This window comes from Vespa crabro, chromosome 2 (genome assembly GCF_910589235.1).
Source record: "Vespa crabro chromosome 2, iyVesCrab1.2, whole genome shotgun sequence".
Classification (NCBI taxonomy): domain Eukaryota; kingdom Metazoa; phylum Arthropoda; class Insecta; order Hymenoptera; family Vespidae; genus Vespa; species Vespa crabro.
This window is the reverse complement of record NC_060956.1, coordinates 16,424,888-16,452,765: the sequence shown is the minus strand read 5'-3', so window position 1 is coordinate 16,452,765 and position 27,878 is coordinate 16,424,888. Positions and strand designations below refer to the sequence as shown.

The following is a 27,878-nucleotide window of genomic DNA, read 5'->3' as shown; positions in this document are numbered from 1 at the left end:
ATCGAGTAAACAAGAAAAAAAGAAAAAGAGAATCAAATAGATCAATACGATAGATAATTTTATCAAAGTAAATCAATTTAATATAATTTAATTTAATGTATTATAACGATAAAATGATTTCTCTGATGAATTATGTATACTTTTATAAGATCGAAATATTGAAAAATCATTGATATTCGTACATTTCATATTTTTTTATTTTTTTATTTTTTTTTACAAGTTTACCGATTCGAAAAAAGTAGGAAAGATTTTTTCGATGGATTGTTCATTCATTCATACGTTCGTACGTACGTTCGTACGTACGTATATATGTTCGTCTGAAGGCACTCAATAAGGCTTTCCTCTCCACGTAGGCACGTAATACGTTCTCAGGACGTTAAACTCGAACGACTATCATACGGCCATTAGCTTATCAATGGGCAACCCCTTGAGCACGAGGGAGTACGAAAATAAAGCGTTGAACCCCGTGAGAACTCAGGCACTTTCTTTTTCCGTCCTCTTCTTTTTCTTTCGACACTTGCCGCTAGCAGCTTCGTTAGAGACAAACTTTTTCGGAGTAGAACGACACGTGGTACCGATCGGTGTCTTTCTCTCTTTTTCTTTACTTCTATACTAGTCTCAAGAACTTACTGACAAAAACGTTCTCGAGACGGACGTTCTGGTAATAAACTTTTTGGGAGAAAAAGAGAGAGAGAAAAAGGGAGGGAAGGAGGGAGTTTAGAGACACTTATAATAAGCTCTCTTCCTTGATTACGCTCAAAAGTTTATTATTAATCTATACGAGAATGTATACTTTCCCACAGCTGATTTAAATTTCCCGCTTGTCGTGAGAGTTTTCTTGATACCCTTTATCTTCACTTATTTATTCTTTTTTTTTTTCTTCTCTCTTTTTCTTTCTTCCTATACGCACGTTATTCATAAATTTACAAATTTACTCGACGCAAGTGGTAAAATGTCAGTTTTTATTTTGCCTCAACTCATTGTTTATTTATAAAATCGAAATTTATATAATTTATATAATTGTATAAATTGATTTGATTTATTGAATTATGGAAATAATCCAAGATTGTCTCGGTTAATAATAGCACTTGATTCGATCGATTGATCTTTTTTTTTTTTTTTTTGTACAGTTAGAGCCATTCGATAAATTCGAACGAAAATTTGATCTTATCGAGAAACCACAACGGTCCGCACGGCTAGGTTTTCATCGACACTTTTCTGCTTTCATGCACGCGCGTGCAGCTGTCTCGACATCGACATCGGCATCGGCATCGGTATTGGCATCGGCATCGGTATTGGCATCGGCAACGGCATCGGCATCGTCGTCGTCGTCGTCGTTGTCGTCGTTGTCGTCATCGTCGTCTTCAGGAATACGAGAAGAGACATGAGAGAGAGAGAGAGAGAGAGAGAGAGAGAGAGACATAGGAGGGACGCGAGACTCGCTGAAACCGCGATCGGTCGAGACATGTTACCGCAAGTGGCGCGTTAAAAAGCCCGATAACTCGGAGCTCACAGCCCACGTACCTAAGTACAGTCAAAAGCAATGATTTTAAAATATCATTTGCATAACATTTCTTCTGATAATTCAATGACATTGATATATGATAACGAATTATATCAAATTTTCTTATTAAAATTATTATCTTTATACATTTTTTCCTTTCATTATTTTCATAAGTAAAATTTTGAATTGACAAGCTAATTATAAATATATTAAAAATCTTTGATATCCATATGATTTATCGACATCGATATTGATTCTCCTTATTAATGATTTCCCATTAAGGATTCTCCAATTATGATTACCATAATATATTGACATCGACGTATATCAAAATCCTTATTGATAATTTATAAAGATCAGAAAAACATTGTATCTGTAGTTTTATTTTATTATCATAAGAAAACAAAATTTTATACTATAATTCGGCCAGTTGCAATACCATGAAGAATATTTTTAAATGCAATTTTTAATTATTAAGATAATTTTTAAGCCCTCTCCACTTTTAAAATTGCAGTCTTTTAAATCTTTTTTTTTCTTGTTATCTTCTAAAAGCATTTTTAAACGATAAGTCAGTAACAATGCTAAAGTGATCCTGTCTTTCTCTTTTATGATACATAAATGCATAATAAAAATAATTTTTTTTTTTCTTTTCGTAATCATAACTAATAAAATATAATCACTATTTTATTAAAATAAAATTCTTTTCGAAAGTCGTCAAAAATCGTTACACTCGACTGTACAACAACTCTCTCGAAAGAAAATGCGCATTGTCGAAGAGCGAAGACTATACTTTACAAGCTTACGATCGAAAAATCTATGTTCCATCTTGGTGAACTGACTGGCCGAGTGTTATGTTTCCAAAACCGCAATATACTTACGTCAACGTTTCATCCATGAGAACGTGCCTATGTATTTTCTTTTCTCTTATATATCCTTGAAAATACCGAAAGGAAGGTATACCACTTCATAATTCTTGTCACTAAAGAATGATATCAATGACATCTGATCGTTTATTTATTTTCTTTTGAAAAAAAAAAAACAAAAAAAAATCTGATGAAATTCGATTGAATCCATTGAATACTGCGTATATAGAAATGAATTGGTAAATAAGGGTTGGTTTTGCATGTAATGGTAAGGCCTAATTAAAAGCTAATGATGATCGGATCGGTCGGTAAGGTAATATGATAGTTCGGTAAACAAGGCTTTTCCTTCAGCTTCTTCCATCGAACGTGGACCACATTCTTTCTTGTTGATGAGAGCAGTAGCAAGAGCAGCAACAGCAGCAGCAGCAGCAGCAGCAACCTATCCCTTTACCCGCAGTCACATTATCCACGTGGGAAGTTTCGCTCGTTCTTACCACCTTCAATACTCTCTCCATAAAGAGTGTACCTCTCTTCGTTCCCCTTCGTACTTACATACATACGAGCTCTCAAATCCTTTTTCGTTTTTCTCCTGGGGGACAACCTTACAAATTAAGACAAGTAAAATCGTAAACAATTAACGTTATTAATTACGATAAAAATTCTTTAGATACGTAAAACATATCTATCGTTAATTTATAAATTCAATAAGAACGTATAAATTAATTCTGACAATATTTATCAGTTATTTATCATTAAAAGGTTATCATCAAAATCTTTCCTTCAGCGAGGATAAAAATTCATTGATATCGAAATTCTCTTTCAAACCTTTTGATTTTTCTTATCGTAGTGATCTTACCGTAGTGACTTTATCTCAGAGACGAAGAGCATTAACGATCGAATCGCATCATTCTCTCTCTCTCTCTCTCTCTCTCTCTCTCTCTCTCTCTCTCTCTCTCTCTGTCTGTCTGTCTGTCTCTTTCTCTCTCTGTCTTTCGGATTCTTATCTCCTTCCTTAATTGATCTCGTCCATTGACCCTTAATTATTCGACGATCTGTTGACCCTTCTCTCCTCTCTTCCTCTCTCCCTCTTTCTCACTCTCTTGTTCGACTCCTCCTCCCACACCTCTCGAGAGGAAAGACGGCACACCGTTTTCCGTCGCTCTCTTAATGGATGCTAATTCGACGGCAGTATTACGGTGCTGTTTCTTAATTAGCCGCTTGTCTCTTCACGAGTAACCGTAGCCAAGGGGCTACGATCGATTTCTCGGGGCTAATTACTCCCTCGCTAGATCAAGAAAACAACCATGTGGCCAATTCGATCAATGAGTCTCTTCTTTACTTATGTATCCACGTATCTATGTCTTTTTCTCTTTACAAAAAACGTGATTCCTTTTGGATATTTCACATTGTAATGGATAAGACGAAGAGAAATATATATAAGCGACATTACAAGTAAGAAAGAGAGAGAGAGAGAGAGGAGAGAGGGAGGGAGAGAGAGAGATGAAAATAGCGAAAAAGAGAGACTCCGTTGGAAGAATTTTGTTCCGGGGAAGAAACGAAGTGAAGTGAAGATGGAGTTTTCGAGGGAGGAAAGGAAGATCTTCAGAAAGAGGGAGTAGGAGAGAGAGAGAGAGAGAGAGAGAGAGAGAGAGAAAGAGAGAAAGAGAAAGAGAGGAGTCCATTAACATTCGGCGCGGCAAATTACAAGCCGAGACACTAATGGAACCAGTACGGGTGGCTGCCTTCTCGGTCCACTGGCCATTGATGGTGGGTGGTGGTGTTACCGTCCTCTTCCTCATCCTTTCTCTTCATCTTCTCCTTCTTCTTCTTCTTCTTCTTCTTTTCCTTCTTCTTGAAAGATGACGAAAGAGAGAGACAAAGAGCGAGACAAAGAGAGAGAGAGAGAGAGGGAGATAGGGTGGGAGGGAGAAAGAGAGGTTTCGCGATAAACACCAGGCACGGCTCTTTCCCGACAATGCGGCAAACCGAGTCTTTTTCCCTTTCACGACACCACCTCCTAATCTCTAACATTTTCTCTCTTTCAGTCTCCACAATTGCTCTTCTCTTCTCATCGTTAGAGGCAAGTCAAGGAGGACCGGAGATTCGAGGCCCTTCATTGTCATTGCCTCTCTCTCTCTCTCTCTCTCTCTCTCTTTATATATATATTTTTTCTTCTTCTTCTTCTTCTGCTTCTTCTCCTTGTTCTTTTCTTTTTTTTCGGAGAACGTCCGGTCGCCGACCGAGACTAACCGTCGCGAAAATTGCGAGAGTGGAATCTCGTGGGACTACTTTTGAAGAGAAATTCTGCAGGAGTATGTGAAGTTCGACATGTTTTCGATGACTTTTCACGGAGGGAATTTCTTAGTAAGGTTGACAAATTCGTATACGTATGTATGTACACTTACACGTATATGTATATGTATATGTATATGTATATGTATATGTATATGTATATGTATATGTATATGTATATGTATATGTATATGTATATGTATATGTATATGTATATGTATATGTATATGTATATGTATATGTATATGTATATGTATATAGGTATGTGTATCTCTGTACATACCATACATATATACGTATGTCCGTTACGGGCTACTTAATTATTCTCCGGCCCTCTTTCTCATCGGCCGTTTAAAGGCAGATCATTGGAGAAATTACAGGAGCTCGATTTCGATTTCGAGGAGTGCCGTAGAGATTAATTCGTGATATAAAGAATATATTTGGGTCGGGTTACGTCTGAAGTAACGCGATCAAAAGCCGTGGCCCCTCTTCTTGCATAACTTTTTTCAAGCATCTTCGGTTGCCGACGATAACGTGGCAAAGGACGTCGATCGAACGATCAATCGTTCGATCATTCGATCGCACGACATCGAAAAATCATGTTCACCTACTTAACCGTTGGAGAATTGACTTTTATTGGTAGTGAGGAAGCGGCCGAACGGAGAGAAGAGGAAGGAGGTGCGGCGCCTCGTAAGAAAAGAGACGAGTATGTAAGATACATACACTCTTTTAAGGTGCCTTGGAAAAAGCATCTGTGCTCTGGCATTCCGTGTCGCAAAAAGTCATTTCCCTTTTTGGTGATGAAGGTGGAAACGTAATGCTAACTGAAATGGCACCAATAATCTCGCAACTTTTATATCTTCCTCTATCTCTCTCTCTCTCTCTCTCTCTCTCTCTCTCTCTCTTTCTCTCTCTCTCTTTCCTTTTCTTTTTATTTTTCTTCGAGCTTCTTACCTTTCTTGGTTGTGGTGCAAATAATCGGGAGAGATACGAAAGAATTCGCCGTAGGCGAATACGTATTACCAAATTCATGATATCTACGTAGGTATCTAAATTTATGATCATATTTTTTCTTATTTCTTTTTTATTTCTTTTTCTTATTCTTTCTTTTCTTTTTTTCTTTCTAAAAATGATCACGATATAATCGATAATTTTAATTTTCGTTCTCGATACGTTCGACCAACATCACTTCTATGGCGAGTTTTAATTTTTTATTTTAAGCGTACGATAATTAAATTTTGTATATAGATCATTGATATCGATACTGGCCATTTATTTACGAAAATATTTATCAACGTAATAATGTTAGAAAAGTCTCGAAAAAAGTTTCCGGTCTTATATTCACAAAGGTTTTCTTTTCTTTTTCTTCTTGTTTTTTTTTATATTTGAAATCTTGAATAATTAACTAATTAAATGTAATTATAATTTCAAGTCGCCATCCTAAGTCGAATACTATGAGAAATATTTTTCTTCTTTGTTTTTTTTTTTCTTTTTTTTTGTGAATACGCACTCACGTCATCTCTGTTGGCCAATTAAGTGGGCAAAGATCGGTAATTCGCGTCGTCGACATACCGCGCGAATTGCAATTTTAGATGCTCGTTTAGATAGCAGACAAGCAAAATCGCAGGGTCGTTCGTCATGTCTCGCAGGAGAGAGAAGAACTCGCGCGTCTCGAATTTACGAGGCAATTTCGGCGAACGATCCGTTAATTTCCGGCTGATAAGAGGCGCGATAAATTCGCGGAAATCTCGATTATCGATCTTCCTCGCAATTCTTTTGCGAATTCTCCACGATCGAGTCTTATTAATTTGCCACGAAAGGCGACGGCTTTCCCACACCCTTCTCCCCTCAACCCTATCTTCTGCCATTTTTTATTCTCGTCACTTCGAATAAATGTTTTTTTCCTTTTGGTTTTTTTTTGTTTTTTGTTTTTTGTTTTTTTATGAAATAATCGTAAATTACGTAAAATAATTTATTTAACGGCGACGAAACGTTCAGTATGACTAAATAATCGATGTTTCTCTATCTTAAAATCAATCTCTCCTTTCGTATTCATACAACGTGAAGGAAATATTATCTAATAGATATATTTCTCTATTGATAGAATTTATTTAACATGATAATTAGATTATTTAACGCAGCTTAGTTTGTTCATGGGATATTTTCTTTGTTATGTTCAACTTTAATGTTTCCATAAAATATTTTCTTAAAATCGATTCTTTTGTAGAATCAGCTGGTAAAAGTACGATTAACAGTAGGATAGAACAAGTATATGTTTGCCTTATTATTTAGAATTCTTAGCACTTTTTCGTCTTTCAACAGGCTTTTTTTTTCTTTCTTTTTCATTTTTTTTCTTTTTTTTTTCTTTTTTTTCTTCTTTTTGCTTTAAATTGATTATTAAATCCTATAGGGATTTAATAAAACGTTTGATTAAATGTTAGATCGTACGTAATCGGTCGACGTTTCTATCGTTTACTTTGATAATCTTGATCTAAGGAATTATCATCCAATCAACGTAGAAAAAGAGAGAGATAGAGAGAGATTCACCGGACGATTAAGTCGAACAATAACTTCAATCCTCTTGAAGCACGTATACTATAAATGTATAAATGTTTCTTATGTTCGTTCGCGGTGAGCAAAGCATACCGACTTGCGTACTACGAAGAGAAGCGTTCACATCGAAGGGTGAATCTAATTCCGCGAAAAAAATGTGAAATAACCGACGAGATGAGCACGAGTAGTAGAGGAGAGCAGTCTCCTCTCTATTCCTATCTTCTTTCAAGTTCGTTTCAACGTCTCAGAATCGAAAGGGCAACGGCGTAGATAGCAAAGCTATCTCGAAGTGGAATTAGTTGGAGGCAATTTGCATCGAAATGCGAATTGATACGAGACTCGGTCTCATTTTCCTTTTACAAACACGCACGTACGCGTAAGCATCGATGATGATCGAATCTATCTCTCTCTCTCTCTCTCTCTCCCTCTCTCTCTCTCTCTCTCCCTCTCTCTTTCTCTCCCTCTCTCTTTCTCTATCTCTCTTCCCCCCCCCCCTTTTGTTTTTCCAATTCTATAGTCAATTTAAGATCGAGATCTCTGATTTATAACCAATTGATGTGACTCGTTAGAATCATCGAGATGAACTGTTATATTTTTTTCTATTTTGTTTCCCCCCTTTTCTTTTCCCTCCAGCCGTCTCCCTTATTCTCTCCCCCCTCCCCCCTCCCTCCTCCCCAAAACGATCTCTATTTCAGTGTTCGTGAGTTCGTTCTAGCTTGTGTTGTATCGAGAATAAAAAAAAAAAAAAAAAGAAAAAAAATACAGAAAAGAAATCAAACAACAAAAATCATTGCACAAGAATGACGTTGTCTGTTGTAGATCCTCGAAGCTCGCTAAACTTGACTTAACGCATAAGGGAAATATTTACTAGTGGAGGTCGATAAATCGCTTACTCCCCTCATCTCCTCTTCTCTCCCCCTCCCCCTCCAACCACTCTAGCATCGTTTTCTAGTTTCCCTTGTGAGAGTCACTCTCGGAGTCGTGCGTGCTCTCCGGCCCTGACCGGTAGTCAAGAAGAAACTTGCTGCCGGCGAGTAATGGCCGTGGAATCGTTGCTTCCGTTTATAGAGATACCGGCTGCAGCTTTCTTTCTAAACGTGCGCCCGCGAGAGACCAACACACTTACACTTATTTATATATAAGGTATAAAAATTTTAGATATATTAGAGACTTTTAAAAGAATTTATCAAATTTTAATCAGCCCGAAAGAAGGAAGAAGAAAAAGAAAAGGAAAAAAAGAAAGAAGAAAAACGTTTTGATGTTTCAACGAAAAAGAAAAAAAAGAAGAAAAAAAAAGAAAAAATCGTTCTATTCTTCATTTTTCTATTCGATAAATCCATACAATTTATATTTACGATCTATATAAGTGCAAATTATTTTTTATTTAAATCGAAAGTAGCAGCGAATGAAGATAAATTGGATGAAATTTTAGGAAAGATAATTAAACATTTGTATCATTTCTTTCCTTTCTTCTTTTTTTGTCCTTTTTTTTTTCTTTTTTATTTCCTCAATAACATATCACCTCTACGTTCTCATCAATGATTTCGATTCGAACGAAAAATATTATAAATTGATTAATTAAAACGAAACATCTTATATACGCTCTCTTTACGTTTTTCATTCTATCGTATACAATACAAACATAGAGAAAATGTAAAGAAGAAGGTTGGCAGGGAGTAAAGAAGCGTCGAGTGGAGGTTGAGAAGATGAAGGGGCGGGGAGTAGGGTGAAAGAGGGGTTGTTGAAAAAGATCAAAGGGTGGGGAGAAAACACACGAGCGAACTACTGGCAGCTGCAACCGTGGACAATAAGCACGTCGATACGTTCCTGTCTCTTCCTTCTTTTCCCTTGGTACGTGCACGTTCCACGTCCCCTCCCTCTCCTCCCTTTACCCTCTCTTTCTCTCTCTTTTCCCCTCTTTACCGATCCTATCTCTTCGTCCTCGACTACCACACGCGAGTTATCTTCTTCTCTTGGTTACCTTGTCCCTTTTTTATTCCCGAAGGAGTATCGATGCGTTAGAACCTTAAGCGGACATCCGCGACTCGATCCTCTCGAAGAAAGGCGGGGATGGTTAGTTGGCAGGGGGAGGGAAAGAGATCCGAGATATTCTTTCTTCCTATTTTTTTATAATTAAAATTATAAATAAAATTATAAAGATAATTCTCCCGATCCAACAATGTTTTCTAATATTTCCTTTTTCTTTCGTTTAATCAGATATACTTTTATTTATGATTTACTAATTTTTGATTTACGAATTATATTGGAACTCGAAGTCCATAATTCATCGTATACATTATTGTTATTCGTATATATATATATATATATATATATATATATATATATATATATATATATATATATAATGTGTGTATGTATCTTTTGTTTATTTATCGAGCACATACTTCATAGTACGTATAATATGTATATATTTTTCGTTTCGATAATAATACGGAAATTTTTGTATTTAGATTTGGTTTTTGTACGAGAGAATTTTTGTAAGCTCCATGATGTTGAATGTATAAAAGAGTTTTAGAAAAGTCTTTAGAACCGAGTTCGTTTGAGAAAAGGTACATACAGGTTACTATTAAAGGGAGGACTCGTCCCTAGTTTCTTCTTCGCCACAGTCTTTTCTAGCGAAAGCGAGAGAGAGAGAAAGAGAGAGAGATCGGTCGAGTGTACAATACGAGTCTCGACTTCCGATCATTAGGAGCCGTTAGAATGAAGCTCCTCCTCTTTATACAGACTCGATGGGACGCCTAGTTACGATTCCTTTTTCGAGCAAACCCAGGTATCAACCTGTTCGTTAGAACGGTGCACCCAACCGCACCTTTCTAAGTTCGATAACTCGTATATACAACGTCGTTCAAGTTTTCGCAGAATTGAAATCCCTTTAGTGGAAATATAATAATGTAGATTAACTATCGTGGATAATGTACTGTGATTAGAAACAAAACAAAAAATAAATAAATAAATAAAAAATAAAAAAAGTTAATCATATGGATTACAGTCATGGCAGATGGATGATTAATTAACGAAAATGATAATCGTAATAAAATCTTTATTATGATAATCTTGAAACGCGATAATTTATATATACAGGTATAAGGAACTAACGTATTAGTTTATTAACTATATAAGATAAAGTGCTAAACGCATTTTCTACATGGAGCTACACGCATGGTAATTACCATCGAGCGCGAACAAACTCGACGAGAACCAAGATTAGCCATTATCGATAAACTTAATTAACACCTGAGATATATTGTAGATGACAACGAGCAGAAAAAGAATTATTTGCTTGATAGAATTTGTTATTTATCCGGAAAGGGATAATTATAAAAAAAATAATTATAATCGATGATAAAGCGAACTAGATGGAAAGAGAGAAAAAAGGAAAGCATATATATATAAATTATATATACATTCATTAAAGGATATACATATTATATATATATAATATATAATATATATATATATATATAATATATAATATATCTATATAATATATAATATATATATATATAATATATAATATATAATATATATATATAAAAGAAAAAAGGAAAGGATCTGTGTAATTTTAAAATATATGTTCAATTGAATATATGTGTGTATATATATATTTTTTTTTGTGTGTGCTTGTGTATATACGCATATATGCAATTGAAAGAAAGAAGATTTTATGTAAGGATCAACCAACGTGCAATTCAGCCACTGACAATGAACCAACTAATAACTGTGTGCTATAATAAATAATACATGGTAGTGACCAAACTCAAAGGACACCGTACGTTTCGTGTCTTGCAATAAAACGATTTCGATCCTTCGTGGAAGACTTAACACCATGGTCGAACCCTTTTCGCAAGAAACGATTAAAATTATCTTCAAAACCGTTCAACTGGAACAGTACCGGAATACGCAACAGAGATTGTTTCTCTCTTTCTCTTTTCTTTTCTCTCTTTCTTTTCCTTCTTCTCTCTATCTCTCTCTCTCTCTCTCTCTCTCTCTCTCTCTCTCACTTTCTTATTCGAATCTTCACACATTAAATTTGTCTCGAAGTATTTCTAATCTTATCGTGACCATAAAGAAATATTCCGTTTACTTTCCGCGAGATTACATTTTTTAATTTATCAATTTATCGAATTCTATGCAATCTAGACCTTGGATATGAATGCACTTTTCGTTTATCGTTATATACTTTTTTTTATATCTAAGGAAAAAAAAAGTAAACAGTTATTCCAAATTATTATATGATATATTTTATATTTATACAATTAATATATATATATATATATATATATATATATATATAAATTTTAATCGATTTTAATTTCTTATCGTTGTTATTTCAGCTGCACATCAAAATACGTCGGAGAGTACTGTCAACATTTGAACCCCTGTCATACTGGACCACGTTGTCAAAACGGTGGTTCCTGTAGAGTGAGAGAGATCATAGGAGGTGGAACACCATCGTTCACGTGTTCCTGTCCTGTTGGATTTACTGCTAGTCTCTGTGAAATTCCGATTGACAATGCCTGCGATTCCTCGCCCTGTCTCAACGGTGCCACCTGTAATCTTAAGTCTTTATACGAGTACGTGTGCATGTGCGCGACAGGCTATACAGGTAAGTTGATCCTTAAATATCATTTAAAAAACAAAAATTAAATGTAAAAATATATTTAAGGTCGATTAAAAACTAAAAAAAACGAACGCATCAAAGCGATAAACTACGACAACGTCTGACGCTATTAAGAAGAAAAAAAAATAAATAAAAAGAAAGGGGAAAAAAAAAGAATGAAAAGAAAACAGAAAAAGAAAAGTAATAAGAATTTGATTTAAGTACGTAAAATATATTCATATATGTGCATGTACATACGAATTTTTTTTTTTTTTTAAATTCACACATTAATCAGTAGCATACGAATAGTCGTATTTCGAGTAGCGATGTTCAATGATATATTTGCGATTATAGAAGTTGGAGGTTGCAATGAAAACGTCGACGTTCTACTACATTATTATTATCATTATTCGTCATAAATAGAGTGGGCAGGAAGGTAAGACCGGGCAACGAGTACGGAAGACGGCGATTGCATTACGATCGTCTAAGAATGTCGGCGGCTTTATAATATATTGCGGGAAATAAAGTGAAAACTTTAACGATGATGACCGCTCGTAGAAGGCACTCGCCAACGACGCTCGTCAATCCGTACGAATCGCGGAAATAGGAGGCAATACCGTAGATAGTTCCTTATCTTTATAGGGATGTGCACGTTCACTCGAAAAATAAATCCGAGGAAGGGAGAATTCAATAAAGAGAAAGAGAGAGAGAGAGAGAGAGAGAGAGAACGAAGAACGATGGAAAGAGAGAAAGAAAGAGAAGTCTACGTTTGCTGGATAATTGGCCAAGTCCAAGGCAACGTTTAACTATGGCGGTACCCTTTTGAATCAGTGGTTCTCCCTTTCTAACGCCCTATGATATCGCTATCGATATCGAATTTTTCTCAAGTATCAAGATAAGATCTGTCTAAATTCAAAAAAAAAACTTTTATCTTAAAATCATTGTCGGTTAAGTGAGATTTGTTTTTTTCTTCTTTCTTTCTTTCTTTCTTTTTTTGTTTCTTTCTTTTCTTTTTCTTTTTTTTCTTTTTTTCCCTTATCGATGAACTCTGTAATGAAAAGTATACTGAATATTTTTAATATGACATAAAATTGAAGAAAGAAAAAATGATAAAAGTTTATGATAAAAGTTGTAAAATTTTCACGATTTATCGATGATACAAAATCAATTTTAAATATTAATTTCGATATGAATAATAATATTTGAAGTGTAACTTTCTTTAAATTATTATAAATATGAAGGGAATCGGAAAGTAATGTCGTTTCTGCGCATGTCGATATTTGATTGTGATTAAAAATAAAAACTTGTTAAAAATTTATTCGTTTGAATTTAATTTAAGAAAGCGACATTACTTTCCGGTCCCCCTAATATATTGCAAAGGAAAAAAAAGGAAAGAGAACCGCTATCAAACATTTAAACAGAACAAGACCGTTAAGATCGAGAAAGAAAGGGGAGAATCTTAAAAAGAAAAGAAAAAGAAAGAAAGAGAGCAAGTAGTGACTCTAGTAATTAGTTCCACTAATCGGTAAACTAGAAGAAGGGATGAGACGATACCTTTCCTGCTATAGATATTTGCCCTAACAACGTTAAACGGAATGTTCAGAGATATCTCTACTTAGCGAAAGGAAATATAGAAGACTTTGCCAGCAGAATAAAATTAATTTATTCGCTCATTGCGATTCGATAACCATATAATTTTAATCCTATACTCCTTAATATGATGTTTTACGCGTTCATCCGTTATAGATATAGAAACGTAAATTTTCAAACATTCAATTAGAATTTTATTTATTTGAAATTATTTGCGATAAAAGAAAATTGAAAGGGAATTAAGATTTTTTTTTTTTCTTTTTTTTTTTTATCAAAAATAATTTAATTCTCAATGAATTGATATTATAAGTTTAATAATTATGAAATTTATTATAATAAATATCAATATTTTTTTTATAAACGCTATTCCTAACTTTTACTGTTTTAACATACGCAAGTAAATTGTAATTCGCAAATAAGTGACAATTTTATTGTAATAAATTCCTCGATTACGTAATTAAATTTGTTATTATTAGTTAAAATTTCATTTTATTATGGTGACTATTAAATATTTATTAAATATTTTTTTTTTCACAGGAGAACATTGTGAACGGGAGGATTATTGTGCTTCGTCACCCTGTCGAAACGGTGCCGAGTGTCGTTCATTGGAGGACAGTTACAAGTGCACGTGTGCATTGGGCTTCGCCGGACGCAATTGTGCCGATGACATCGATGAATGTGAGAGGAATCCGTGCAAGCATGGTACTTGCAAGAATATTCATGGATCTTACAAGTAAGTTCTAATGTAATAAACTTCATTTGTTTTAATGATATTCATTAATTAATCTTACTTTAAGCATTAGGTCGTTGAAATGATTAGCAAAGATTACTTGTACCGTTATTTGAAATTACAATTCTTTAATCAAAATATAAAATTTGCTTAATCATTTCTAAATATATATAATCATTTATATATATATATATATATATATATATATATATATATATATATATTATATATGTACGCACGTTTACGTATTTATTAATTTAACGTAATCGAATTCGTTTAATCAAAGCGCTTATTCGCCGTTTAATATTTAACGAGCATCCACGGGGGAGAATTACCATTCACCCGTTCATTCTATTCAATACGGGTGAAGTAATGATTAGTAACGTGAGAGAGGTCTCCAGAGTTGTTAAATAATTTATGAAGAAATATTTTATTCAATATGGCAGAATAGGAGCTTCATTTATTGATAAATTATTATAATAACGTACGATCGGACTATAACGAATCTTCGAATGTCTATAATATCATATAATATAGTAATATATTTGATATTATGAAAAATTGTCCATAAGAAGATTAAAAAGAGAAAAAAAGGAGAGAGAAAAAAAATGAAAAAAAAAAGAAAAAACAGAAAATCTATTGACATTTTCTCATATAATCAAATACAATTTCTTCTTCTTCTTCCTCCTTCTTCTCCTCCTCTTTGCGTAACGGTGCCGTACAACGAGCAACGAACCGAGCTTTGATAATACAAAGAACGATAAAGGTCCCTATTGTCGGATCGACATAGAATAAAAAGCTGGAGCGGATGTGCACGGTCACGATCTCGGCATGTGGTTAATCGATTATGTTAGTAGATATAGAATTTACGCAGTTAAGATCTCGTTGTTAACGTGATAAAAAGAAAGAAGAGAAAATAAGAGAAGGAAGAAATGAGAAGGAAAAAGGAAAGAAGAAACGAAGAAAAAAAAAAAGAAGAAAGAAAAGAAAACGAGTGAAGTGGAGCGAGATACGATAGAGATTGGTGATGATAGTTAGGTAGGGTTAAAGGAAAAGGAGAAGGAAAGAGAAGGACTTGCTGCAAGTGTCGTTCGTATTTTGCCGCGCAATTACCGATTGTACACGGACGGTGGAGCGCGGAACGCGGAACGCGGAACGCATAACGACGCGGAACAACGACGTGGAACAACGAGGACTCATCGACTCGATCCCACGGCTCATTACGGATTTACTCGTAATTCAACGTTGCGTCGTCTTTCGGACGAAAGCGTCTTTTAGTCTCCGCCCTCGAATTCTCATCTCCTATCTCATAATCCGAAAAAGAGCGGAACGATCCGCCAATATATACATACGTATATTGTATATGTATATATAACTACTTACGTTCTCTTTCTTTTGAGCTTTCGAAATACATCGACGTAATAAATTTAACTATAGGGCTCAGACAATTTTTCAATTAAAATACCAAATTCTTTATTTAAATGCAAATCGTTTCGCATATTTATTACAGGTTGAAACATTTCAACCAGTCTAAATATTACTCTCGTTTATATTGTAAATAACAAGTTATATTTTCCAATTTAATCACATTAATTGATTATATTTTTTTAAACCCTTTGTAAATCATCAAATCGTAAAATATCGGATGTAGTTGATCAATGAGCAGATATAAGTTTGACGAAAACAAACAAACATTTGACTTGATCAATTGACGTTTTATTTATATTTTCCTAATATATCAGATAAAATTAAAAATATTTGCGATGGATTTTATTTATTATTTTCTTTTTCTTTTTCTTTTTTTTTTTTTTTTTTCAAGAAAGATAGATAGTACCATAATGATCAATTTTTACTAATGTCGAAAAGAAGATTTAAATGATTTAAAAAGAAAAGAAAAAGAGAAAGGAAAGGAAAATAATAGAAAAAAAGAAAAGAAGCAAGGAAAGGAAAAAAGGGCGAGGAAAGAAAAGGAAGGAAGAAGGTGCATCGCGGAAAAGAAACGAGCTCGGCAAAAACTGGTTTCACCCGGGGACTCTCGATGCCGGGTGGCGAGGAGAACATAAATCCGCGCTTTGTTGAGATCGAGTCGAGATTAATCGAGGACCGAGTCGAGTTGACTGCACGAGGCCAGATAATGTCCCTTGGGCTCTACATTATATTGAATTATATCGGCTTCGATGCCGTTCGGTCAGTAACTCTGTGTCTTTCGATCTATGCTTTTCTTTTATTTTTTATTCGACAATGTTTTTATTCGAATCTTCTACCTTTAACACAGACGTAAACGATGTATAACTAAATCATGAAGCGTGCAAATTTATTTATTTTGTTAATAGGATCGTAAGAACTTTTTATTATATACATACATACATACATACATACATACATACATACATACATACATACATACATACATATGTATTAATTGCATTACAAGAAAAAGAAAACTAATTTACTGGATAATTCTCTCTCTCACTCTCTCTCTCTTTCTCTCTCTCTCTTTTTTTTTCTTTGTTCGTTTTATTCATTTCTTTATAATATAATAAACATATATGTAAAAATATTTATACAAGATATGAAACAAGATATTTACAATTTTATCTGATTTAAGATGGAAGAAGATCAATATGAACTTTTTAAATAGTACAATATTTATTTTAACAAAAAATATGAAAAAATATAAAAAAAAAATCCGTATGAGTTCATTAATAACATAGAAAAATAGAAACTTGAAAAAATTCTTAAGAAATCATTCTTTACCGACATATATCTATATGTATATGGAACGAAATCAAGGAGTTCGAGAAGCACAAAGAATGTAGGCGTGACGCGATTAGGCGAGTTAAAAGCACCAAGAGTTCCCTCATCGCGATACCGATCGCGTCCTCGAATAGCCGTAGATTCTTGCGAGCGTGCACGGAGGAGCAATAACGCTCGATCGAGGCTAATAAAGACTTTGATGTGCCACGGCTGACCGCCGAGTCTGACCGCCAGGTGGTACAGGTAGGAGCTACTATATTATTAAATAGTTATGGTCGATCGAGGGACGAGGGCGGATCATGTATCTTGCCGAGGACAAATGCCTTATAGCGAGAAAATTTACGCGAGCTCGTGTCCTGACACGAGATAAAAATTCGTCTAACGTTTTACAAATATATTTCGATCTATTGAATATTCGATAACATTGAATCATGATTTTCGAAGGAACGAACTTATTATAATGAATCTCATCGGCAATTCTTTCTGTTTTTTATATTATATTAATTTGTTAATCGTACATTTAATGGGACGATTGAAAATTCATTACGATCAATTGTTTCATTTCTATTGTTAATTATGTGTTCTTATCGTTTTATAATATCATTAAAAATCATTACAACACTAGCATCAATTATTTTATTATTTTTCGTTTTGTTTTAGATCACAATATATGTGTCTATATATATATATATATATATATAATTTAGAGATCCAACGAATCATAAATAAATATAGTTATATATAATATATATTATATTATATTACATATTATGTACAATTTTTATGATTCGTTAGGAGTTATAGATTCACCTTCTGTTTCATCATTATTAGATATTATTTATTAAAAATAATCGTTCTTTAACGGAGTTTAACTCTCTCTTATCTTTCTTTTAATCTAAATTATAGTACAGGTCATCAAGTTGACCTTACCAAACGAATATTTGTTGGAATTCAAGAAAATATTAAAAGCAATGTAAAGTTGTTAACCGGATCTCGGGTCGAATGTTGCACGCATAAATACTCGTTTACACTTCGTCGTGGGATATTATCTTTTCGCGTTTCATTTCTTCATTCATCTTGTCCGCTTGAAGGGGTGGTAGGTATATATCGATATGGATTCAGGGCTATAAACTGGCATGGTGGGTGAGTGAGCATGAAAGAGATAGAGAAAAAGAAAAAGGAGAGAGAAAAAGAGTGTGAGAGAAAGAGAGAGAGAGAGATAGAGAGAGAGAGAGAGAGAGAGAGAGAGCGCACGTGTTAGGGGAAGGATGTGATTTATGAAATAATCTGCCCGAAGTGGAATTTAATTGAGCGGAGGCGAGTCAAAAGGAAAAGTAAATGGCATACCTTCTTAACCTTCTTCGATGGATCCACGATAAATGTTGATAAATGTTGATAAGGGATTATAATTTTATACCATATGATCGTTTTTAAAATTCACAAAATTTTATAATTAACGTCCGAACTTCATTAAAATTTCCATCGTTTATTATAAGAAATATTTTACAACAGGCATGTTCACCATGAAAATTTTTTCGTATCGATTTATTTTATCACCTTCATCAGTTCGATAATAAACTCGATGTAATTATTCTAATGAAATCATTCTAGTGAAACGTTTATATGTTCATAAATACATATATTAATGCTTAAGTATAGTTGTAAAACTCAGAACGATTGTGTCATCGTTCTCACATCAAAGAATCATTGTTCACTTTATTAACATAAAGTAATGTATTTTTCTATATGTTCTAAATACCGGGTGTGGCATTGATATTATCTCGATCACCTTGAATCTTTTCTTCTTTTTTTATTAACATGTAAGAATGCATTTACGTGTACATACGTATTGTTGAAAATATATATTGAACATAAAACGATGAATCTTTTATAATCGAATTTGCTTGACATAATAAAAAAAAAAGAATTATATACGTAACATATAAATTAATTTTCGTATATAAACTAATAATTCGATAATATCTAATAACAGAGAAAAAATATGAAATAAAATGGATATATGTATTTATATACGTGTTTACAATTTTCGAAAGAAAAAAAAAAAAAGAAAAAAAAAGATGAAATGAAAATGAAATAAGATGGATATATATGTGTTTACAATTAAAAAAAAAAAAAAAAAAAAAAAGAAAAAAGAAAAAAATAAAGATAGATCAGTAAATGCGCGAAGGGAAGATTCAGTTTCAATTTGTAAAGAAATCCATGTAGCAAGGTCGAATTTGCTCGAGTTTAGGCTTCTTTTAGAGTTTCGAAGCGCAATAAAGGAGACCTAGAGCTCTCAGCAAGAGGTCAGACAGGTCGACGAGCGTCCGTGAAACTCCGTTTCTTCGTTGTAAGGAAGGAAGGAAGGAAAGGACTCTTCACTGCTGGCGTTGCTGCTTTTGCTGATGGAAAGAAAAAATAAGGATCTCGAGCAATCCGAGGAACCTGTTTCCTCGGTAGAGAGCAACCGATAACTACGTGCTCGGCATACCGAACGCGCCATTTTCGAATTTCCTCCGAATAACGTAGCCGACGACGACGTCGTTAAGCTTGAGCACCATTAGACGACGTTACCTCGTCTTCTTTTTCATCATCTTCTTCTTCTTCTTCTTCTTCTTCTTCTTCTTCTTCTTTGTGCTCTGCCAACATAGAAAAAGAATACCACTCTTCTCCTCCTTCTCTTTCTCCTTGGCACGCGTGCTCGAATACCCTTACAAATCTTTTTTTCTTCTTTTTCTTTTCTTTTCTTCTCTTTTTCTTTTTTTCTTTTTTTTTCTTTTTTTTTTTTTTTTTCGTAGATAGCACCAACCATTTTATTCCTGTTCTCCGAATAGCGAACCTTTCAAAGACCACGTCGTTTATGTAGTTTCCTTTCCTTCTAACAAAGTTTGACGATTCAACTATGACATTCGCGAAGTCTCTACGAGTTATATTCGTTACATCACGAGCCAACTTTCTCAATGAGAACCTGATATTTTGTTTGTAGAGCTCAAAGGTTCTTATTGTTGTTTGATATATCGGTCTTATTTCTTTTCGAAATTAACTTCGAATTGAATGGGAAGATTTGATGTTACATTCGAAATTTCGAATGAATTCAATGTTAAATATTCTTTTTTTTTAGGTCAACGAGAACAAATATTACGAACAAATATTTTGTCTTTATATCTTATAAAATTAGCTCGAGGAAATCGTTTTGTTAAAAAATTTGACAAAAATTATTTCACACCGATTATTGGATAAAGAAAAATTTCATACATTTATAAGTTTATCCTTTTTCATACCTTATTTTATAATTACACCATCGAACGATAGATATCTCTTCGTAACGACACCTTTCCTTACTTCGTCCATAAATCAACATGATCGAGTTCAAATAGCTTTCTAGAAGGGTGTGCAAGTGCCGTCGATTATTGGCGGCGATTATCGATACTGGATAATCGAGCTCGACCTGGTAAAACGATGGAGTATCACTGCAAGAACGAAATTAGCGCTTTGGGTGACGTAATAATTTCTGTCCCAACGATACTGCTTGTGATTATCAGAACGATTGCGCACGCGTGCACAAACTAATTCAATAAGTAGTGTAGATCTATGATCTATGATCTTTCTATTTTTTTTTCTACAAGAACGAAAGAAAGAAAAAAAAAATGCAAAATATAATCCGAATCTTCGATACATTTATATTTATTTATATTTATGCTGATGATAACACTGTGCGATTAATTCTTTTTTTTTTTTTGTGAAGATACTGATATGAATTACTATATCGATAATGAAATTTAAGATTAAATTAATCATACCATAATAATACAATAGTTTCATTTAAATTTCTTAAATGTTTTCAATCAATCTATTATTCATTACATCTTAAAACATTCCAATCAATCATATAAATGTATTAATTATTACAAATTTTTCTAACGTGTACATTTAGTTTTTCAATATCGAATGCTGAATTAAACGTATACTTGTTACAAACCATATAAATCTTCCTATAAATTAAGTCGAATAATTTATTAAATTCTAAAACATTAATAGCAAATAAATTTATATCTATCGTATTGGAAATTTGTATTGAAATAAAGTCGAGTAGTATCGTTTTATATCTCTCGTAAATAATCAATATATATTTCATTTAGAAAATAATTTCTTTTAATTTCCTTAGAAACGAAGGGAATAAAAAGGAAAAGATTGAAAATTTTTTACAGAAATTAAAGGGAGAAAATAATCGGTCAGTGCATACGTGTGGAAGACTCCACACGAACTGACGTAACGATTATCGAGTCGAACCAATTCAGGCAATTACGTCGGTGGGAAAGCGGCCGGTCGGTGGTGCGTTCTCCATTAGTCGCGTTAATCCGGCGATATGCTCCTTACTTTACGCACGATGCATCCGTTTACGTCATAGACGAACGGCGGACACACAATGCTCAACGCGGAATTAATCGTGGCCTCGACGAGGGCGCGATTAATCAGACATAATTGAGGATTCTCTCGCATACCTAGAAAGAACGACTCGTTCTATTATACGATTTATAATATTTATGCGATTGCTATCGTTTTAACACGTAATTTCCATTATATCTAATTACTTCAAATAAAATTTTACCATATAGTTGAAAACTTAAATATTCAAACTGTATTACAATCGAATAGTTTTGACGATAATGATAATTTATTGAAAACAAAAAGATTTGTTTATTTAAATCATATAGTTTTTTTTTTTTTTTTTAATTTCAATATAATAAAAAAATTTTTCTTTAAATATATTATAAAGATAAGAAAATGTATATTTTTTGTGTTACAACGATAAAAATTTATCACGTATCATATTGTAAATAAATTTTGTAAATAGAATAATATTCTTTTATGCGTCTTAAGATATTATGGTGTATTGGAAATTTTTTTATTTTTTTATTTTTTTTTTTTTTTTGAAGCATTCAATATCCTTTGAATTTATGCTTTTTGTATCTTACGATATGGCTTATATCGTAAAATTTTATAATAAATGAGATTCAAATTTATTGATCGAAGAGACATATATATAGCACTTTCAACAACAAGTAAAATATAATAACAAATTCTTGTATAATTCATAAAATTGCGTTTAATATCTATTTTTAGATGTTGAAGGAATCAAAACGTGTAACTAACATATTTATTTGCGTGTCATTAGATAATAATGACAATTATGAAAATACATAAAAAAAGAGATTCTAAATAGAGAGAAAAAGAGAGAAAGAGAGAGAGAGAGAGAGAGAGAGAGAGAGAGAAAGATCGCGAGTGATTCGCTGTATCCTGTCACGAGAATAAAAAAAAACATATACATGTATGTACATAGAAGTAGTTTCCGCTATTCGTTTTCTTTTTTTTTTTTCATGACCTAGGAATCCATTTTTCTTGCGATTTCCATCGAGGTTTAGATAATTGAACCTTGTTTTACATAACGCCATCGTCCTCGCGTTGAATATTATCCTTCATATACATATTAAGAAGAACATCGAATGAAACGTATACCCTTTCAGATCCCATTAAAATTCCGATTCATGTGAGCCCGACGTAGATACTTCAGCTTGGCTTTTTTTCACCAAAATTACTTCTTACCATCCGAATCGTTGGCAAAAGGAAACAAAAATAAAAACAAAAACGAAAAAAAAACAACACCAAAGAAACAAAAAACGAAAAGAAAAGAAAAAAAGAAAGATAACTCTACGCGTGTGTAACAACGCCGTGGATCGAGCGTCGCTTGCTCACTTCCTAAGGACGTACTTTAATGAGAAGGATCAAGATCGTGCATTCGTGGTAAGATCGAGCGAGACGGAGAAACAAAGTAGGGAGAGGAAGGTTATTAAGCGAAGGGCCGTTTAATATTCCTTTACAAGAACGTTTTCATCGCGTAATTTGATGGGCTCGTAAAGAGACGATCGAGAAGTAAGGATGAAGAAAAGGACAGAAACGCGCCGAGAGAAGCAAAGATGAAAAGGACGGGGATCTCGCGATCGCGATCATCGATCCAATCTTCGTCCTTCCTTGCTCCAATTTAACGTCAATTAAATCCCACCAAACGAATTCACTCCATAACGGCAATTTTCGGAATCGCTAATGACAAAACGGCTCCAATCTTGAATACATTCTCTACCCTGTACTGATTTTTCGATTAATCTCTCTCTCTCTCTCTCTCTCTCTCTCTCTCTCTCTCTCTCACTCTCTCTTTTACTCCTTATTTTTCTGTTTTCTCTTTTCTCGTCGTCCTTCGTCTCCTCCCAAGTATCCTACTCTTTTTCACCGACAACCCAGAAGACGCATTAAGGTCCGAGCGGTCCGAAAAAGCGACTTTTTTGTCGCGATACTTCCTTCCTCTTAACTCCTCCCTACCATTCCGCCATCTTCTCTTGAAAAATGACCGCGAATCGGTCTACCCGTCCAGCACCTCCATTTCGAAACCTTCTTTATTCCGTTCCGACCACTTCTCTTGGTCAATCTCTCTCTTTCTCTTTCTCTCTCTCTCTCTCTCTCTCTCTCTCTCTATCTCTCTCTCTCTCTTTCTCTGTCTCTTTCTCTAGTGTTTTTTCGATGATACGACTGAAGGAAACAAAATAACAGGACGTCGAATCGAATGACGAAATTATGCTGGCCACGGAGACCCTCGCGAGTTCTCGTCTATCGAGATAAAAAAAATTCCAACTAGTCACGAAGAGAGATGCTCGGCATCTTCTCTATCTATTATACTTTCAAAAATCATTAATATAAATGTACGTATATGTATATGTATATGATATTTATGTATGTCGAGTCCTTCCGCGATTGAAATATTTATTCATTCGCTAGTTCCTTCTTATTGTTAGGCATTTCAAATAAGCGACCAACGGAGATCAAACGGAGATACCAATGATTTTAAAAACGTTGCACGTCTGGAAGTCGAAAACCAGATCTCTCGAGGGGTTCTCTCTGGTTCCTAAATCGTCCTTTGACGAATGATGTTTCTTCTTTTTTTCTTATTTTTTTCTCAACGATCTAGTACACGTACATACACGTTTCAAAATTCCTAAATAAGTCAACTCTTCTTTTTTTAGAAACTTTCCTTTCAAAATTGTACTTATTTTAGATATAATCTTAACACGCAAGGGTTAAAATACCATCGAGATGTTACACCCTTTGAAACATGTTTCTATCCTCTCCCTCACCCTCAAATTTTTATTTAGAAAATCATTGTACCCTCATGATCGATATGATGAAAAAAATTAGACATGGAGGCACACGTAGATACATACACGTACATATGTATATATACATACATTTATACATATGTAGACAATTTTGACGAATTGAACCGATCAGAAATCATTGATAGTCGGTCACTCGAAGTAATGGATTATAAGAAATGGGGAGGAAAGGGGACATAGAGTCGAGAGACACTCTCGAAACCGAATATCCTTAGGGTTCGTACTTACAGGGCAATTGCACCCCATCGAGAAGGGAAATCCGAACCATCCCTCTTAACGCTTCGAAGCACAACGCGAGATATATTAACATCGAAAAGAACGCTTCCCGTGACCTAGCATTACAGAATACGGGCAAATAAGAGAAGATGAAAATTTTCAATCAATTGATCGATCGATGCAACAAGAAGTTGAACCTTTAATACCTAAATACTTATTATTGTCGAATATTTCATACTTGATGAACACTTTTACCATATTTCTTTAAATTTGTACATACTCGTATAATATTTTTTCATCATATAAAATTAATTCATTTAATAAAAGGTCCATTGATAATGAATTCTCATGTTCAAAATTAATCTTATGGTTAAAATTAATATTATGCTCAACATTAATCTCACGCTCTGTATTTCACATCAACTTTTACGCCACTCTTCATTCTAGCATTTTAATTATCTCATGTCTAGTTTATCGTAGTATATAATTAATTTATTTACACTCTCTCTCTCTCTCTTCTTTCTCTCTCTCTCTCTTTCTCTCTTACTTCTCACCCTCTTTTGCGTAACTATAGTGTTAATTTTATCGAGTATTCAATATGCAAATAAAGCCTGGGAATGTTACATAGTAATAAATCCCATAAAAATAAAGTCAAACTTTCTAAACCCTAAAGTAAAAAAAAAAAAAAAAAATGAAATAAAAACAACGAAGAAATAACATCTCTTTGTTAATAATCCGAAAAAGTCATTATTATTCTCAATTTAAATGTCACGATGGCATCAGTGAAATCGAATTTTTTTTTGGAACTCAACGACGACATCTTGATCTTTAGAAATGATCTCTGAAATAGTACATAATATTATCGGCATGGTGAATGTAACGAAATAAGGGGACACGCGGCATCCACGAAAAAGTAACGACTCGTGGCGGAGACCCAGGAGCAACGAGGACCATATTGCTTCTGCGAACGGGGGACTTACTTGATAGAAGAGAGAAAGAAAGAGAGGGAGAGAGAAAGAGAGAGGAAGACAGAATATACCTACGACGAAGTCGAACGAAGGGTGACGGAAAGAACCGAAGGTAGTTCGGTGAACGTTCACGAGAGAGAGAGAGAGAGAGAGAGAGAGAGGGAGAAAGAGAGAGAGAAAGAGAGTGGGAGAGAGAGAGAATCGGCTATATGGTCCCAGCAGTGGGGTAGGGGAACCGAATGATGAAGAAGGAACGATAAAGTAGAAAAAGAAAGAGAGAGAGAGTGAGATAGTCGTGTAGAGACCGTAGAACGAGTCGTGAACGGGGAGAGCTGGGCCCGTATATTGAAGGGGGAGGGTAAGCCACGATTGTGGCGCCCTCTGAGCGGCTCTATCCGGAAGATAAGCTTAGTTCATCGCTAGTCGCCCGAGAAGGACGTGCGTTCGTGTGTTTCTCTGTCGAACTCATTGAGTTTGAACCACCTCACACAGTGAGGATACTCGGAGACGTAACTCGTGAGATTAGGCGCGAAAAAAGTGCACGACGTAAAATTTGTGTTTGCTTGTGGGTGGTTTAAAGCGTTCGAAAATAAAGACTCGTACAGTGATACATCGTCGCATAATATTAACTCGAGAATATATATATATATTTTTGTTTTTTTAACCAAATCCTTCTCGTGACAACATCTTTTATAAAGTGTTTTGCCATTGTTCATATTCGATTTCTTCGTATCGAATAAGATATTTTCATTGAATTCTTTCGACATTTTCGTCGAATTTAAGATGACAGAGATGGGGTATTCTCGAGATAACTTTTATTATCAAGTACCGGGAGGATAAGTGTACGTTGTTGTTCTGTTTCTTTTTTTTTTTGTTTTTCCCTCCCTCTCCTCTTTCTTTCTCTCTCTCTCTCTCTCTCTACGAATACCAAAACAACGATCGTGCTTATCTCGTCACGTTTACGTTGAATTACGTGAAAGAAGAAAAAATCGAGACAGTGCGCGTGTGCGCTGCCTTTTTGGAATTTGGAAAAGAAACGATCGCTTCGATTCTGACAGAGGCACGATTTTGGCGTCAGAAAAGCGCATATATTTACGTTAAATGGAATCCTAAGTAATAAGAAGAGTCAAGAGAGAAGATAATTGTTATTTCTACGCCCGAAATAAACAGCCCAAGCACTGTTTTAATTTTGAAGTCGCGAAAGATTCACAAGTGACCAACTCGCGTGACCGTCGGCGAGCGACGCGGCTCGTTCGCGTGTGCGCATGCTCGCGACGGAAAATCCAATGTAACCAAACAAAAGGGGACCTTTCTTATTCTGCTTTTTGTTTTTTCTCTCTCTTTCTCTCTTTCTGTCTCACTCTCTCTCTCTCTCTCTCTCTCTCTGTCTATCTGTCTGTCTCTCACCCTCTCTCTCTTTCCTTGCAAAGTTGACAATAAATTCGTGAAGATGTGGTGTAGAGGGGGTGTAACGATACGTCGAACCTCGACGTTACGTCGGTGACGACAATTTGAGACACTGCTGACATTTTACCTTTGAATCGCCTTACTCTCTTTGTAAATTATTAGCGGATTATTATTATTATTATTATTTGTTTTTTCTTTTTTTTTTTTTTTTGTAATTTTTAATTTTTTTTATATTCTTCTATCCTTAACGTGTTACTACAAAGGTGTTTAACGTGTGAACAAAGGTGAATGATCGATAATCAATTATTATTATTATTATTATTTTTATTATTATTATTATTATTATTATTATTATTATTATTATTATTATTATTATCATCGTGTATCGGGTCAGTGCTCCGTGTATTATTGTCGTTTGGCTGTGATCGTTGGTGTTTATATTATCGGAAGGATAGATTAAGGATAAGAGAAGGAGATTGTGAATTGTCATCAATGAAGGAATGGCGTAAACATTAGCGAAGGTTTCGTCGAAATATGAGGAGTACGTCTTCCTGCGTCTTGAGGACACCGATTACCAGTGAAAATGGATATCACGCACGTCTTTTTGGTGCTTCTACTGGTGCTACGCGTGAGGTGCGTTTTATGTCGATTGTTCTATTTTTTCCTTTTCCTTCTTCGTTTTCTTTTTTCTTTTTCTTTTTCTTTTCTTTTCTTTTTTTTTTGTTTTTGTTTTCGTTTCTTTTTTTATTTATTTATTTTTTTTTTTTTTTTTTTTTTTTTTTTATTTTTTTTTGTAACAATCTCAATATCTCAATGTTAATTCACGTTTTTTACATATGCGTTTTGTCACGTTTAATAACACAACAATCGATTCATCTTGTTTCGTGTATAATATTTTACGTGTTTAACTCATATGTTGTCTATATTATCACTTATTTAACCTTATAATGCATGATTTGATATTTTATAAAGGGTAATCGCACATTATCATAATACCTTTTATCAAATTTAATGAAAAATTAGATTTTTTTTTGTGATATATTTTACATTGGTCCTTAAATTACATTGGACATTAATGCGTCTTATAATTCTACCATTACATGCATTTTTAAGGATTAAAGTTAAATATTACACACATACACACACACATATAT

The 27,878-nt window shown here is 34.1% G+C and overlaps 1 protein-coding gene across 3 annotated transcripts in view; it reads left to right on the top strand.

Moving 5' to 3' along the window:
• LOC124421760 (neurogenic locus Notch protein) overlaps positions 1-27,878 on the top strand; it is a 188,985-nt gene that overhangs the window by 77,374 nt on the left and 83,733 nt on the right. The window contains exons 3-4 of one of the 3 annotated variants that reach the window (XM_046957342.1): positions 11,568-11,839; positions 13,961-14,156. In XM_046957342.1, coding sequence (XP_046813298.1) covers positions 11,568-11,839; positions 13,961-14,156 — 468 coding nt within the window. Of the gene's footprint in view, positions 1-11,567; positions 11,840-13,960; positions 14,157-25,137; positions 27,358-27,878 lie in introns of those variants that run through there. The other 2 variants (XM_046957343.1, XM_046957345.1) reach the window with 2 other exon arrangements.